Source organism: Microtus pennsylvanicus, chromosome 6 (genome assembly GCF_037038515.1).
Source record: "Microtus pennsylvanicus isolate mMicPen1 chromosome 6, mMicPen1.hap1, whole genome shotgun sequence".
Taxonomy (NCBI): Eukaryota; Metazoa; Chordata; class Mammalia; order Rodentia; family Cricetidae; genus Microtus; species Microtus pennsylvanicus.
Genome location: NC_134584.1, coordinates 107,200,330 through 107,216,835, shown reverse-complemented (window position 1 = coordinate 107,216,835; position 16,506 = coordinate 107,200,330). Strand labels below are relative to the sequence as shown.

At 45.2% G+C, this 16,506-nt stretch overlaps 1 protein-coding gene across 2 annotated transcripts in view; it reads left to right on the top strand.

Moving 5' to 3' along the window:
- The first annotated feature begins 6,267 nt into the window (after window positions 1-6,267).
- Window positions 6,268-16,506, top strand: part of Phaf1 (phagophore assembly factor 1) — a 29,535-nt gene continuing 19,296 nt past the window's right edge. The window contains exons 1-2 of one of the 2 annotated variants that reach the window (XM_075977235.1): window positions 6,268-6,592; window positions 14,650-14,732. In XM_075977235.1, coding sequence (XP_075833350.1) covers window positions 6,529-6,592; window positions 14,650-14,732 — 147 coding nt within the window. In that variant the 5' untranslated portion in view covers window positions 6,268-6,528. The remainder of the gene's footprint in view (window positions 6,593-14,649; window positions 14,733-16,506) is intronic. The other variant, XM_075977236.1, reaches the window with a different exon arrangement.

Here is a 16,506-nt window from a genome sequence, read left to right as displayed (position 1 = left end):
TTGTTTGAGTCCTAGCACCCAGAGTAGTCAGCTCACGATCGTCTCAGTACCAGGGGTCCGGTGCCCTTTTCTGGCATCTGTGAACATAGTATACATGTACATGAGCAAGTACATGCACAAACTATTATTTAAGATAAAAAACAATTTATTTCTTTTTTTTAAATTGAGGGGGTTGGGAAATTGGTTCCATGGTTAAGGGTACTGGCTACTCTTCCAGGGGATTAGGTTCAATTCCCCACAACTACATGACAGCTCTCTGTAACTCCAGTTCCAGGTATCTAATACCCTCATGTAGCATCCTTAGACAGTAGGCACCAATGTGCCACATAGACATACATGTAGAAAAAACACCAATACACAGCTGAGCAGTAGTTCTAGGACAGGCTCCAAAGCATGAGGTACGTAAAACAGCGACCTCTGGACAAAATAAACATATATCAAATTTTAGTACCATCTTTCAGGATAGTTTAGAAATAATCATAGCAGGTGTGTATTGAATCTAACATTCCTAAAACAGGTCCTGGCATTTATCAAAACCTGAAAATTAAGCTTTTTACTTGAAGCATTTCATAAGTTTGATCTGTAATGAACAGATTTATCAATTTGCTTACTCACTACCAGATTTCATACAAATGACAAAAACACCTTAAATACTGGGTGGCGCTATTAAAGAAGACTGAAGCAAGAGGATTATGAATTCAAGGCCGGCCTGGGATACATAATGAGGCCTTATTGAGGTGGGGGGGGGTATAAAACAATTCTAAATGCTGACCATGAGCAAGGGCACAGTGGACTGAGCCAGACAATTCCCCATGGTAGAAAGGAAGGTTTATTGGGGATCAAACTGCCAAGCTATCTCTCAGGGATGGAGGAACCGAAAAGCAAAATGGGGGAATGGGGGAAAGCAAGCAGATCGTATTATGTCAAGGGGGGGGGACGGCTTTGAGCTGTTGAGGATCGGCTTCCCGACAGGATCAAGAGAGGTTTCTGATAAGCAAACCCAGAGTTCAGAACTTTGTTTACCCAGAAACAGTCCTTCTGTGTAGGGCAAGCCACTGCCTGGGGGGGGGGGGAGACCTAACATAGCTACTAGGAAATTGTATATTTTTGGTTTTGAGCCTAGGCTTTAATGGCTGAGACATCTCTCCAGCCCACTACCAGGAATTTTTAAATTGCTTATATTGCTGTCATCAATATCAAGATTATAAATGGGTAATGAATTATAAAATGGAAATTTTAATGAAAAATATTGAAGCTATAGTATTGAGTTTTAAAAATAAAGTATATCAGCTGGAAAGATAGCTCAACGGTTAAAAGCCCTGTTGCCCTTGCAGGGGGCCAAGGTTTGGTTCCCAGGATCTACGTGATATCTCAACAACCATCCCTAGGTCCAGTTGAAGGATACAGCATCCTTTTCTGAACTCCATGGACAGCAGGCATACACACAGTCCACATATATACATGCAAGCAAAATAGTTATACACATAAAAAACTTTTTTTTCTCCCAATACAGTGTTTCTCTGTTTAGCTTTGGACTAGCTCTGGAGACCAGTAGACCAGGCTGGCCTGAAATCACAGATCCGCCTGCCTCTGCCTCTTGAGTGCTAGGATTAAAGGCGTGCGCCACCACCGCCCAGCAAAATAAACTTTAAAAAAACAAAAAACCTTTTAGTCATTTAGTCATTTAGGATAACTCAGAGAAAATAATATAAATTAAGTGCCCTAAATAGGCATCATCTCTGCTCTCGAGGAACTAGTCTATCCTTAAAGCTGTAGCAGCTTCTAAATTATATAGGAAGTGTTGGCAGTTGAGTACATCTGTACTGAATAGTCAAAATAGCGTACCCCGGGGAGACATCTGAGCTGGAAGCTGGCAATCAGCTAGAGAAGACTGAGAGGGTAGGTCACCAGCTAGTTAGTAGCTTAGCAAGTTTGAAAGAACATACGGTAATGCCTGCAGTATGGATTTGAAAGGGGCTGCAGAGGTCTGGGTGAGAGATACAAGCTGGTCTGATTGTGTCAACTACATGGAAGACATTTGGACTCCTGCTTTGGAGAAGACAGAAGTCACCAAGCAATTGGGAGGTTTGTAGGATGAGTGCTTGAGAAATTTGCTTGGTTAACTGAAAAGATCAAGGCCAGAAACAGAAATGTGTGCTCCTTAGTTATAGGGTAGCCTGATGACTCAGAGCTGAGGGGGAAAGTGCAGGAACTGAAATTAAAATTTGTGCCCATTTTTTGTTAAAAATGGTCCATTGTGTTAATCTTAAAACATACCAAAAATGGGGCTAGGGAAATGGCTCAGTGCTTAAGATCTAGTTTTTAAAAAGGTAACAGCTTGAAATTTTTGAGCTAAATATCAGTGATATGCCTGGCCTTATATAGCAGAATTGAACACTAATACTGCCATTAATACTGAACAAGAAAGGAGGTGGCGTTATAAAGAGGGATTTGGTAATGCCTGCAGCAAACATGTGTCTTCTGTTCTTACGGACCAAGCTAATCTGGGCTCCTACCAGAGAAGACCACTCAGCACAGTTATTGGGTTCCTCCACTGATGCAATAAATCAAATCAAGCCGAATTAATAAATCCAGATTTAATAAACAGCAGAGCAGTTGTGAATGACTCTCAGGCAGGAGAGAGAGCACATGGGCAGTCCAATGATCAGGTCTTAAATACCCTCTCGTCGGCAGCTCTGGGGGAGGAGCTGACCCTTGGGGGTTTTCTGAGGGGTGGGGTCTGGAATGGGAGGAGTGAAACCAGAGTGGAGATTCCCAAGGAAAGTATTTATTTAGTCCTGCCTACTGGTGACTACACCTGGGTATTCTGAACTCAAGTGCAGCCTTGAGCCATTCCTGGAGTCCATATTTAAGCAAGAAAACCACATCCTGGCTGGAAAGTCCCCAAGATTCCTTTCCACAACTGCAAGCAGATAGTCACAAAAGACAAAATATTCAATTAGCAAAAATAGGGAGGTCAGGCAACCTTTCAAAGAGCCCTCATCCTTGAGTTGTTTTCTTCCAGGGATTGTTTTTCTTAAATTCCCACTTACAGTTACTGAGGTACCAAAATGGAGTTCTGTGACCTAGCCCTTGCCATAACAGCGCCTGTCACCGTTCTAAGTGAGGGGATCGCAGTCTTAACTTGAAGGAAAGGATGTTTGTGGGTAGCTCTAAGAACTACCACATGCTGCTCTCCATTATGAAATGCTTTGAACTGGGAGTGTAACTGTATTATAATACTTGTCTAGCACACACAGGCTCTGGATTGGATCGCCAACACTACAAGATAAAGAAAAAAAAGGGCCAGGCCTCGGTGGTGCACGTCTTTAATCCCTGCTCTCTGGAGGCAGAGGCAGGCAGATGTCTGAATTCAAGGCCAGCCTGGTCTACAGTTCGAGTTCTAGGACAGCCAGAGTGACACAGAGAAACCCTATCTCGAAAAAACAGGGGAAAAAGAAGTAATTGTGTTAGTATCCAGATGCCCCTTGGGAACTGGCACAGTCATCCCTCTGTGATGGCAAGCAGGTCCATGACCATATGCAGCAAAGGTCCCTTTAAGAGACAAGCTCTGCCCACTTCCCATCTATCTTCCTGCCTCTTCCTCTCCCTCCTCTCTCCTCCCTCTCCTCTCCCTATCTCCCGTCCTCTCTCTGTCTCTCTCCCCCTTTCCTTTAAATAAATCTCCACACTCAAGCTCTGTTTGTTTTTTTTGTTTTGTTTTGTTTTTGTTTTTCGAGACAGGGTTTCTCTGTAGCTTTGTAGCCTGTCCTGGAACTCACTCTGTAGACCAGGCTGGCCTTGAACTCACAGAGATCCACCTGCCTCTGCCTCCCGAGTGCTGGGATTAAAGGCGTGCGCCACCACCGCCCGGCCACACTCAAGCTCTGTGTGGCATGTTCTGTCTATAACTGAAATGTCATTAAAAAGCTCTTTCGCCTTTGGACGGGCTCCAAAGCCACAGAGAAACCCTGTCTCAAAAAAAAAAAAAAAAAAAAAAAAAAAACAAAACAAAACAAAACTCTTTTGAGGCCTGGAGGGATAACGATAGGACTTTGATTCCCAAGCTGGGCTGTGGTAGCGCACGCCTTTAATCGCAGCACTCAGGAGGCGGATCTCTGAGTTCAAGGCCAGCCTGGTCTACAAGAGCTAGTTCCAGGACAGGCTCCAAAGCCACAAAGGTAACCTTAGATTTCCTGAATCTCACTGTGTAGAGCAGGCTGGCCTGGAATTCACTGCTTCTCCTTCTGCCAAGAGCTTTTCTCCTACTCAAAGTTTCTTTTATTTACTACGGAACTTGAGTGGGTCACATTTAAATAAGCAAAGGTAACATCCTTTATTCACAAAAATCACCACACACTACCCCAACTGAGAGTTCCTGGAAGTTGCTTCAGTAGTCTTCCTGGTTTTGTGGTTTATTCGAACTTTAAAAATCATTTTCACTAAAAATCATTTTTGCTTTGTATTTAGAAGCATGGGACTTTGTATCTTTGTCTTGCCTCTCCCAAGACCATCTCAATTCAAGTCTCTCATACTCTCCCCCCCCACACAATAAATTAAACAAACTGTTTTTTGTTTGTTGTTAGTTGAACCATTCCCAGTCTGGTTTGGATTAGAGTTCAGTTTATATGAGGGTGGAAAAGACTTTTTGCTGCCTTTTTTCCCCTCTAGCTGGCCTTGAACTCTTTTTGTTGCCCAGCATGACCTTGAACTTCCTCACAGCCCAACTGCTGGGATTTCTGGCAGGCACAAACCTCCACACCTAGCCTCCAAACACAACTAAGCGTCAGCGGTTACTCAGTCACTTCCCCCCCCTGGACTCCCCAGGGACCCAGTTGTTGTTTTGGCATGTGACATGCTACTCAAAGACATCCTATTACTATTTTTGTTTTGTCTGAGGCCCGTAGCAATGACTTCAAATTTTGATGAACCACCCCTTGTAGGCTGTGTAACCAGTTTGAGTGTTTAGTCTGTCCTTGGGGCACAACAATGAAAATTGAGCTCAGCTGCCTAGGATCAAGGAACCTTGGATAAACTCTTTACCCTCCCTGAGTCCCATTTATTCCTCTATAAAATGAGACTGAGGGTGTGAAGCCCTTGTCATCAAAAGAGGCTTCAGCTGCCTTTTAATTTTAGAGTGTCCTGTGGGGCCCAGAAAGGCTTGGCCACACTGCTCCCATGACACTTAATAAAAATCAGCTACAAAGTAGGTCTGAATTTGAGTTTACTGGCAGGCAGCACCGGAGTCCAAGGAAAGCCATAAACTAACACCACTCAGGGAGGGCCAGCATCTAAAGGGAAGTACCTGACATTCCAAGCATTAGATGATAAGACCACCAGAGGTCCCTAAGCCCAGGACTCGCCTATTTCCCTGTTGCCAAGATACCCCTAGACAAATGTCAATCAGGGTCCCGAACCCTGAAAGTCTAACTCCCAACTTCTACTATGACAGCGCCCCCCCCCCTTTGCTCTCTCCTCTACCGCTGCATCGGTCAGACAGTCCAAGCTCTTTGCTTTTCCATATGGGATTCAGCCTCCTAGGTGGTCTTTTGGGGGTCCCCGCAATCTGAGCTCTGGAGCAGGCAGGCCGAAAGTTAAAGCTAAAAGCGATCGGAGGAGCTCCTCTTTCACTCATGGGAAACACGCACAGAAGGCTTAAGGGTCTGGGCAAGACATCAAGCAGCAAAGCTGACCCCAGGCCTCGCTGCGCGAGGCAGCCTTAGAATGCACGCCCCAGGCTGAGCACTAGTGGATGAGACCTAGGTTGGAACCCTTCGCCCTTCTCAATCTTCTCGCCCTAGCCCTTACCCACACACCCGCACATTCTCAACAGTGAAACTGCTCAGAGACAACTAGGTCCTAGAGAGAGTCCATTTCTGCATAGCTAAAAGTAGTTTCAGTCAGCGTTGGTACTGTGACAAGCGAGTTGTGGAGGCGCACGCAGGGTGTGAGCCTCTGGGGCTGGGTCCTTCCCGTGTCTTTTGGTCCTAATGCACATTAGTGGGACAGGAGTGTAGACGGCAGACGGCTTTATTCTTGTGTGGTGTGTCGTAGGCGTTGTCCCTCTGCTTCTGTAGGCACGTATGGGCTACTGTGCAATTCGTAGGGCCTCGAGAGTGTGACCCTTAACTTCGAAAGCAGTCACTATTGCTGCTTTACTTGGCCGCCACCTGGCCGGTCAGGCGCCCCATACAGAGTCCGCGCGTGCGCAACCCCGCCTCAGGCTCCGCCCCCTAGGTTTGAGCCCCGCCTTTGCCACGCTTTACGGCCCGGCGCGGCGCTTTTGCTGCAGTTGCTCCGGACGCTGCTGCTGCTGTTATTACCGCTCCAGCCGCGGCTGCTGCCCGGGAGGTGAAGGGAGGTGAAGTGTGTTGTTGTGTCGGTGCTGCCGCCACCGCCCGGAACGGAGTGGCGAGCCGGACGTCCGCGGACTGGCGAGAGCGGCGAGTCAGCAGCTGCGTGGTCTCCTCAGGCCGGGTCCTGTCTGCGCTGCCGCAGGGAGGCCGCCCGGCCCTGCGAACCGAACCAATGCTGGACCTGGAGGTGGTGCCTGAACGCTCTCTGGGGAACGAGCAATGGGAATTCACACTGGGTGAGTGTGGGGTCCTTTCAAGACTCTATCCGCTGGCCCCTGCTTCTCTCCGGCCCCTTCCGCTGCTAGTCTCTGCCCCAGATACCGATGCGTCCGCCGCTCTCCGCCTTTTCGTACCCTCTGGTCTTTCGGTTCCAGGCTTTAGAACCTGCTTATTCCGTCAGTCATGGGATAAGCGATGCCCTCGCCTAGGGCTTCAGCAGGGTCCTTCTTAGGAGCTGTAGTACTAAGAATTATAATAATAGCCGGTACACTCCAAATACTTAGTGAAAAGGCCCTGCTTTTTTTTAAAATTTATCTCTAGTAACCGTCCCTGAGGTCTGAGAATCAATACTGTTGTGCCCATTTTGCAGACTATGTTAAGAAATGAATAGCACCCCGCGATCAACCTTCTGGTCTCTGATCTGTCTTCTTTTGGTTTTAGAAAGAGGCAGAGGGGTCGGGGGACACGGGTTACCTTTTTCAGGAGGGAAACCTAAGCTCCTATCTCATAATCAGATGGTGCGGGAAATTGAGCTTGTTTTGTTCAAGGAACTTCTGACTTGTTTTCTTCTCTTCTGAAATGCAGCCTTAACGTGTGATGTCGTAATACTAGATGCCCGAGTTAAAAGTTGAGTGAAGTGGAAATTGCACATAGCTTTGTTTGGTCACTTTTGGGTTAGTTGGCCTTTTATGCGAACAAGAATGTTTGCATTTTTAGTAACTCCTTTATGGCAGCGCTGAGAAAAGAGGGTGGAAAACAGGTGTTGCCGCTGCTTGTTTGTATGGGCCTGAACCTCTGTCACTCCTAGACTGAGTCAACGGCTCCATTTGATTATAGTTCATCCTTGAGTGTCAAAGATCCAGGTCTGTAGAGGCAGCGTTTTGGAGGATACAAACTGGGTAGATTGCTGGAAAGAGCCTGCTGGGACTCGGTGGCTGCCTGCCTCCTGCCCGTTGTAGAAGCCGGCTTCATCAAGGAGCCTTGGCTCTCTTCTCTCAGAATTTAGACTGCCTATTCCTATAGAGTTACCAAAATTTAATCTGCTATGAAAATGTTCCATTCAGCCTCTTGTGAGGCACCAGGAGCTTGACTGAGAAGCTAATGATGTTTGGCTTCTAATTAATATCCTTTTCTCCCCTGACCTTCCTGGATTGGCTTAGAACCACAGTAGCTTCAGGCTTAAGATGGTATAATTAGAGTGTGGTTCTCTTGTTTGATTTAGTGAATATAAGAGATTGGTTGGGGTAAGGAAATTTCCAGAACACTGAGCTATATACCTCACTACCAAGGGCTTCCTCTGGTAAATGTTTGACAATCCACCCCCAAGCTGCCAGTTTTCCAGAACCAAGAATTAGAGTAGTTCTTTCAAACTGTCTTTGCAGTGGCCAAAAATATCAGCAGAGTTGAGCTCAGGGAAGAACTCAGGCTTTCTGATTACTTGTAAACATTTTCATTATTCTGTTTTTAAGTTGGGTTTCATTTGCTTCTTTGTTTTTTAGACAGTTATTAGCCCAGACTGGCTTCAAACTCCCTATGTAGCTGAAGTTGATTTTAACTTAAAATATAGTACTGGAGATGAAACCCGGTGGCAAGCACAGGAGTGTGCCACCGTGTCCATTTAAAGTCAGTCTGTGCAGGAGTGTGCCACCGTGTCCATTTAAAGTCTGCAGGAGTGTGCCACCGTGTCCATTTAAAGTCTGTGCAGGAGTGTGCCACCGTGTCCATTTAAAGTCTGCAGGAGTGTGCCACCGTGTCCATTTAAAGTCTGTGCAGGAGTGTGCCACCGTGTCCATTTAAAGTCTGTGCAGGAGTGTGCCACCGTGTCCATTTAAAGTCTGTGCAGGAGTGTGCCACCGTGTCCATTTAAAGTCTGCAGGAGTGTGCCACCGTGTCCATTTAAAGTCTGTGCAGGAGTGTGCCACCGTGTCCATTTAAAGTCTGTGCAGGAGTGTGCCACCGTGTCCATTTAAAGTCTGTGCAGGAGTGTGCCACCGTGTCCATTTAAAGTCAGTCTGTGCAGGAGTGTGCCACCGTGTCCATTTAAAGTCTGTGCAGGAGTGTGCCACCGTGTCCATTTAAAGTCTGTGCAGGAGTGTGCCACCGTGTCCATTTAAAGTCTGTGCAGGAGTGTGCCTCCGTGTCCATTTAAAGTCTGTGCAGGAGTGTGCCACCGTGTCCATTTAAAGTCAGTCTGTGCAGGAGTGTGCCTCCGTGTCCATTTAAAGTCTGTGCAGGAGTGTGCCACCATGTCCATTTAAAGTCTGTGCAGGAGTGTGCCTCCGTGTCCATTTAAAGTCTGTGCAGGAGTGTGCCACCGTGTCCATTTAAAGTCAGTCTGTGCAGGAGTGTGCCACCGTGTCCATTTAAAGTCTGTGCAGGAGTGTGCCACCGTGTCCATTTAAAGTCTGTGCAGGAGTGTGCCACCGTGTCCATTTAAAGTCTGTGCAGGAGTGTGCCACCGTGTCCATTTAAAGTCTGTGCAGGAGTGTGCCTCCGTGTCCATTTAAAGTCAGTCTGTGCAGGAGTGTGCCTCCGTGTCCATTTAAAGTCTGTGCAGGAGTGTGCCACCGTGTCCATTTAAAGTCTGTGCAGGAGTGTGCCACCGTGTCCATTTAAAGTCTATGGGATCGGGGGGGGGGGGCTTTTTTTGTTTGTTTTTGTTTTGTTTCATGCTCATTGGTGTCTTGCCTGCATGTATGTCTGTGATGATATCGGATCCTCTGGAACTGGAGTTACAGACAGTTGTGAGCTGCCATGTGGGTGCTGGGAATTGAACCAGGGTCCCCTAGAAGAGCAGCCAATGCTCTTAACCTCTGAGCCATCTCTCCAGCTCCCAAGTCTGTGTTTTTAAATTTATTTAGGAGGGAAGTTCAATAGTTGAGAGCACTGGCTGCTCTTCCAGAAGACCAGGATTTGATTCCTAACACCCCCGCCTCTGCCTCCACAGGCACTATGTGCATGTCCTACATATACGTATATTACAGGCAAATACCTATATACATTTTTAAAACAGATGTATGGGGAGGAGCGTGTGTGTGTGTGTGTGTGTGTGTGTGTGTGTGTGTCAGTCAAGTCAGAGGACAACTGGCAGGAGGAGTTGGTTCTCTCCACCATGTGAGCAGTAGTGAGCAAACTCGGGTCACCACTTTTGCCTTGCTCCCTGTGCCATCTTATTGGCCCTAGAATCTGCAGGTTTAGATTGTGTAAATCCAGGACTGGGTGTAGCGACACAGGGCTTTAATTCTAGGATTCCGAGTTTTGTTTGTTTTGTTTTGTTTGGTTGGTTTTGCGACAGTGTTTCTCCATGACCCTGGCTGTCCTGGAACTCAGCTTCATAGACCAGGCTGGTCACAGAAATCCACCTGCCTCTGACATTTGCCACCACATCCAGCAAAAGACTATAGTTCTTTATAACTACATTATTAAAGAAAATGGACTCATTTTAGAAATTACCCAATGAGATTGAGATATCGAACCGTAAATTTTAAAAACGAGGATTTTTTGGGTTTTGATGGTTTTGTTTGTTTTGGGTTGTTATTGTTGGTTGGTTTGGTTTTTGGTTTGGTTTGCTTTGGGTTTTTGAGACAGAGTTTCTTTGTGTAGTCTTGACTGTCCTAGAACATACTCTGTAGACAGGTTGGCCTTAAACTCATAAAGATTTGCCTGCCTCTGCCTCCTGAGTGCTGGGACAAAAGGCGTGTGCCCTCATTACCTGGCTTATTTTCATATCTGTCACTATACTTTGTTCTCTCATTTGATCCCCTGCTCTGCCCTTTCCGTTTTCCCCTCTGCTTGGTTTTCCTTTCTCCACTGAGAGGTGAAAGGTAGGATCCCCTGGAGCTGTGTGTGTGTGTGTGTGTGTGTGCGTGCGCGCGCGTGTGTATGTGTGTATTTGTGTGTGTGCACCGTGAGAGGTGAAAAGTAGGATCCCTGGAGCTGGAGTTACAGGCAGTGTGAGCAGCCCAATACGGGTGCTGAGAACAAAACTCAGGTCCTGTGGAAGAGTAGCAAGTGCTCTTAATCATAGAACCGTCTCTCCAGCATCTGGATTTAAATGTAGGTTTCTATACTAGCTAGTCTGTCTTGCATCACCCTGGACCAGCAACCTCAGGCCTGTCACTAATACTGTTCCTTTTCATCTTGAGTAATGAAAGGACTGCATTCTGCTGGGAATGGTCACATGGCCTCTGTGCCCAGGGAAGCTCTGTGGACTCCTAGATCAGTGATAGTCTATCATGGGGAGGGATGGCACAGGACTCTACTGTCACCTAGTCTACATGTTACTTCAAGTGTGTTTTGCAGTAAATTGCTTAATTATCACAGTGTATGTGGCCTAGCATTTTGCCTATGGCAAAGGGGCAGAGAGACATACTTAAGAGAGTCTTCCTCTTTCTCAGGGCTCCAACCTTCAAGGAGTAGCTTCCTAACAGGCTTTTATAATCATCTAGAAACCAGTCACCCATGAATTTAGCTAAGCTTTTGTTTTATCTTTTGAGATGGGACTCCCCTTGTAACCCTGGCTGGCCTGGAACTCACAGCGGTCTGCCTGGGATTAAAGGGTGTGTTCCACCATGGCTGGTTTTCTGGACTCCATCTTTAATACCAGCACTCTTCACAGTGAGTTCCAGGCTCTGTGTGTGATGGGGGTAGGAGTGTAAATCAGTTTTCCACTCTCAATCTCCCCTAATCCCAAAACTACATTTGGGGCTGTTAGGTGGGAATAAGTATGAAAAATGAATCTGCTTTAAAAGTATGTTCATAGGTTAGAGAACCTGGCAACGTTTCCCTTATCACCACAGTGCTGCAAGGTCCTCTTCATTGCCAGCTAACCTTTCTTTATCGAGTAGGTGAAGCTGATAAACACATAGCTAGCCAGCAAGAGATTTCCTAGTTCTTACTGAACCTGTGCAAATGCAGATGCATCTGGGCCTGGTAATCATTGCCTAGCATTATGATGGAGAGCTACGTCCAGCCTCGTGGCTGCCTTCCTGGCCTTTGTAAACACAGGGACAGGAAAACCTCAGCAGACGGTTTGACCACTGTGGATAAAGACACTGCACATTGAAATAATGGTTTCAGTAGGACTTGAAGAATATATTGATGTGGCAGCATGTGTCTGGATTTGTTTTAGTTTTCTGAGGCAGAATCTTGCCCATACTAGTCTTGGAACTCTGAGCAGTCAATCCTCCTGCCTTAGTATCCTGTGTGCCGGGATCACAGGCCTGAGTCACTATGCTTGGCTTGGATTTGGTTTTGAATCTCATCTTTAGAATACCTAAAGGCAGATTTAAAGGGTCATTGGAGAAAATGTTCTCCAGCATTGCCCTATTGTACGGAGACAAATGGCTTGCTGTATCCAAGATAGCATGTCAGTCTGTGGGATATGCTCACGAACATTGGGAACTGACTAGGAAATTATCCTACTCAAATAGTTCATTATTGTAATGCATTTTACTATAATAGTTCATTTTATTATAATAAAGGATATGTAAGATATTGTGGAGTGAGAAGGGACTTGACCTAACCTCAGAGCTCAAAGAAGGATTGGTATTAACCCACAGGAGAAAAATAAGTGATATATACAGGAAAACATAATTTTGATTTATAATTAAATTTTGATTTATAATTAGAGTGTGGTGTACTGGCAAAAGAATAATAGCCAGGCATGGTGCATCCTCCCACTCCCCGTTCCCAAGACTCATGTGGTTGAGACAGGTGAATCTCTGACTTTGAGGCCACTCTGGGCTGTAGTGATCTCCAGACCAGCCAGGAGTACACAGTGAGAACTTGTCTCAAAAATAATTTTTTTCCTAGAATGCTAACCTTGTTTGATGTTAACTCTCTGGGACACTGTAAAAAGGCCCTGGGCTCATGAGAAAGAAGGTAGTCTGTTGCAGGCTTCTTTTAGGAAGTGCAGTTTACAGACTAGAACCAGAGAGGCAGGGAAAGGAATGTAAGAGGTTTTAACTTAAGATACACACACTGAATATTGGAAGTAGTGAGAGACCCAGAATACAGAGAAGATTAAAAAACAATTTAATCTGTTTAAATCTTATTTACCTTTAGTTATACACAGAAAACAGATTGACTTTCTAGTTAGGATCTGGAAAGAATGAGACATGAGCAGAAGAAATAATGCTGTGTCATTGTGTGAAATATAGCCTGATAAGCCAGGCGGAAGTAATGCGTGCCTTTAACCCCAGCACTTGGGAGGCGGACCTGAGTTCAAGGCCAGCCTGGTCTAAGGACAGCCAGGACTGCTTCACAGAGGAACTCTGTTTCGAAAAACAAAACAAACAAATACCCTATCACCTTTGAAGACTGAGAAAGATGACTGAACAGCAGGAAAGAATGGTATCTGTGGAGAAATGGGAAGACCGTGGTGTGAGACCTGTGTGTTCTGTCTCGGATGTCTATAGCACAGATGATCTTCCGTTGCAGGAATGGCAAGCTGCATAATATATCCAAATTGTTCGTATTCTCAGCAGCTTTGTCTGTTGTGCATTAGACCCTATGCTATAGAAGACTGCGAAGTGTATTAATTGATTATAATTCAGGACTGGAAGTTCAGCTTAGTAAAGGGCTTGTCTAGCAAACATGAGGATCATCTCATTTCAATCCTGAGTACTCATTAAATATAAATTATCTGGGTGGTGTGGCACACGCCTTTAATCCCAGAACTCAGGAGGCAGAAACAGGCAGATCTCTGTGACTGGACAATCTGGTCTACAAGAGCTAGTTCCAGGACAGCCAGGGTTGTTACACAGAAAAACCCTATCTTGAAAGACCAAAGAAATTAAAGGTATAAAAATAAATTAAAAAATTAAAGATTGGGTGTGGTAGCAGGAGCTTGAAATCTCAGCACTGGAGAGGTGGAGACAGGTGCGTTCCTAAGGCTTAATGGCCAGCCTAGCCTGCTTGGTGAGTTCAAGTCCAATGAGAGGTGTTATCTCAAAAAATAACAAGGTGAACAGCTCCTGCAGAATTTTCCTTTGGCATCCACTTGAACACACGTGTGCACGTACACACATGCACATATTAAAGAATATGACTTTTGGCTTTCTGCTTTCTGATTGATTGTTTTTACCTTTCTTCAAACTGAACAACAGCTCCTCAAACGAGAATGCAGTAGAATTGTTTGAATGGGATGGACTGCAGCTTCTAATTCTTCGTCTAGAGCACCTCATCTAAGTGTGGTCTTCCTTCAGTCCCTCTTCTTCCCTTTCTTTTGTCACTTTGCAACACAGAATAAGTGCTGTAACATCATAAATAAATAGGTGGTCAGCTCTGAGCAGGGAGCTGGGAAGTCAGACAGTGGTAAATAGCCCTTCCTGTCATTGTAGTCAATGTCAATGGACCCTGAAAACACACTTTTGTTATCGCAGTAAGTCCCTAGAATGTTGAAGGTGTCGGTTCAGCTCACTTAAACTAGAGGTAAATGTCGGTCTGCATATAATTGGCCTTGCCTTCAGAACTAAGTATTTAAGCAATATTTGTGGCTTTTTTTAAGTGGGAATTAAATGAAATTCTTTGTAAAATAAGTTGTTTTTGATCAGTGTGTGACTTTTGTTTGTTTTGTTTTTGATACTTGCGTCAAATTACAATCCTCCTGCCTCAGTCTTATAAGAACTGGAATTTAAAACTTTAATGAATTCTTGTAAGCCATATGTCTTAATACACTCTACATGGGTTGTTGTAGATGCCAGAGGCAGAGAAGGGATCAGTGTGGGGTTATAGGAAACCAGTACAGTCAGGACTAGAAGCTTGGCCTCCAGAGTCATGAAGTCTATGATTTTCCTGCCTATTCTTGGTTCATGCTGACTTTGTCTTTGAGCTCTTTGACTGCTTGGGATCGGTTTGGCTGTCCTATTGCTAAGAAGCTTTTCTCTATGTTCCATTTCTCCCCTTGGGCAATCTTAAGTGGTTCCTTGGTCTTTGCTTTTTAGCTTTATTCTTACTTACTGTAGTGACCACGCTGTGTGCGTGCAGGCTTCAGAGCTCAATGCTTCCCACTGTGTAGGTGTCAGTAAATGGACAGACCAAGTAACCACATGGTGTCCTTCCTTTATTGCAGGAATGCCCCTGGCTCAGGCAGTGGCCATTCTTCAGAAGCACTGTCGCATCATCAAAAATGTCCAGGTTCTCTACAGTGAGCAGGTGAGTGGTGGCTGACTTGTTTACTGAAATAGAAGCTTTGGTCAGTGAGTGAGTTTACCTCCAGAGAGGACGCTCTGGGGAGGCTAGCTGGGGGAGTTGCTGTGCTCCAACATTAGAGTCTTAGGTCAGCTTTCAGGGTGTCTTGGTTTGGAAACTTTGGTCTTGATAATCTAGTGCTGCCAGGTTTAGAAAGAAGATCAGTTAAAAAAAAAAAAAACAAGACAACTAGACCTGCTTTCTTGTTTTGTTTAAATCTGTACTTACCTACTGACCCTTAAAATGGGGACCTTTTCACGAGAAGTCACCTTAAGCTGTCTCTGATTTTCTAAAGTGCTTGTCACCTTTTGTGATTAAAAGTGTCTTCTGCTTTGTTGGTTGTCTGAAGTTCAGAATTACTTCAGGAAAGATCTCTAGGTAGCAGGCTACATGAATTGAAAGGAAGCAGCGCTAACTAGCTCGCTCCTTCCCTCTGTCCTCTCCAAGACCATCTTCTCTCCACTGAGCTCTGAAGCCTGCAGTTCTGTGATGTTAGAACATAGGCTGCTTTGTGAATTAATTAGCCTTTGTGTTGCAAAGCTTTGGGAGCTGGTTTGAGCCTAGAGGCCAAAGGCTGTCCCTGTGGCTTTGCTGAGACTCTGAGTTCTGACTGGATGTTTTAGTAAGTTTCAGCTCTTAGAGCAGACGCAACTTGTTTTTGACAAGAAGAATGTTTTAGATTATAAGCGGGTAGTATTTCTGTGAAACTTCCCAATTTGTCTGACAGCAACGGCTGTATTAGGTCTATTACCACTACCATAGGTACATTCTGCAGCTCTGTATCCCTTAGCTACTCTGAAGGGTCTAGGAAGGGAATGCGGTCTCCAGTCAAGTACTCAGGGATCATGTGGTATCTGCTACACATATGGAACTTGACAGAATGTACAGGGGTTCCTTGAGTCAAGGTGACAGAGTGGGTTCTCATTTAAAGGATAGATGGTGGCTCTGTCAGCTCTTTGCTCTCAATCATTCCTAATGTAATCTGACAGGAAGTGGACTTGCTTGTAAATAAGATCGTCACATCTGAAGACTAGAGGGCTTTGAAATAAGCTTTATGCTTTCTAACCATTCTGTACAAATCCTTGGTTCTCAATCACTCATTGTTCCAGTCTTTGCAAGAATGTAACATTATGTTCATTTCCTAGTGTTTTCTTTTTATTGTATTAGTTTTTGCCTGTGTGAATATATGTACCACATGCATGCAATGCCAGTGCTTGCAGAGGCTAGGAAAGGGTATAGAGTCCCTGAAACTGGAGTTAACAGACGGTTATAAGCCACGGTGTGGGTGTTGGGAACTGAACTTGAGTCCTCTGCAAGAGCAAGTGCTCTTAACCACTGAGCCGTCTCCCCAGCTCCTCCCTAATGTCTTCTGAGCATCTGTACCTATTCGGAGACACAGTTGGCTTTGGAATTTTAGGTTTTGTGTAGCCAGAGCTGGGCTTGAACATCTGAGCTTCCTGTCTCTACCTCCAAGTGCTAGGACTACACTTGGGTGATACTATGTCCAACCAAAAACATGGATTTTTGAGTCTAGCTCTGCATTCCTCCTATCTTTTAGTTGTGTGGTTTGTGAAAACTTAACAACCAGTTGTTATTCATATATTATTACAACAGTCTCTTGAGACAGCCTGTAACTCACCTCTGCCTCCCAGATGCTGGAGCTAAGATTGTATGTCACCGTGTTGGGCTTTGAACAGTGTTTGACAAGGAGCTAAAGATGCTGTTGGAAACTGGGCTT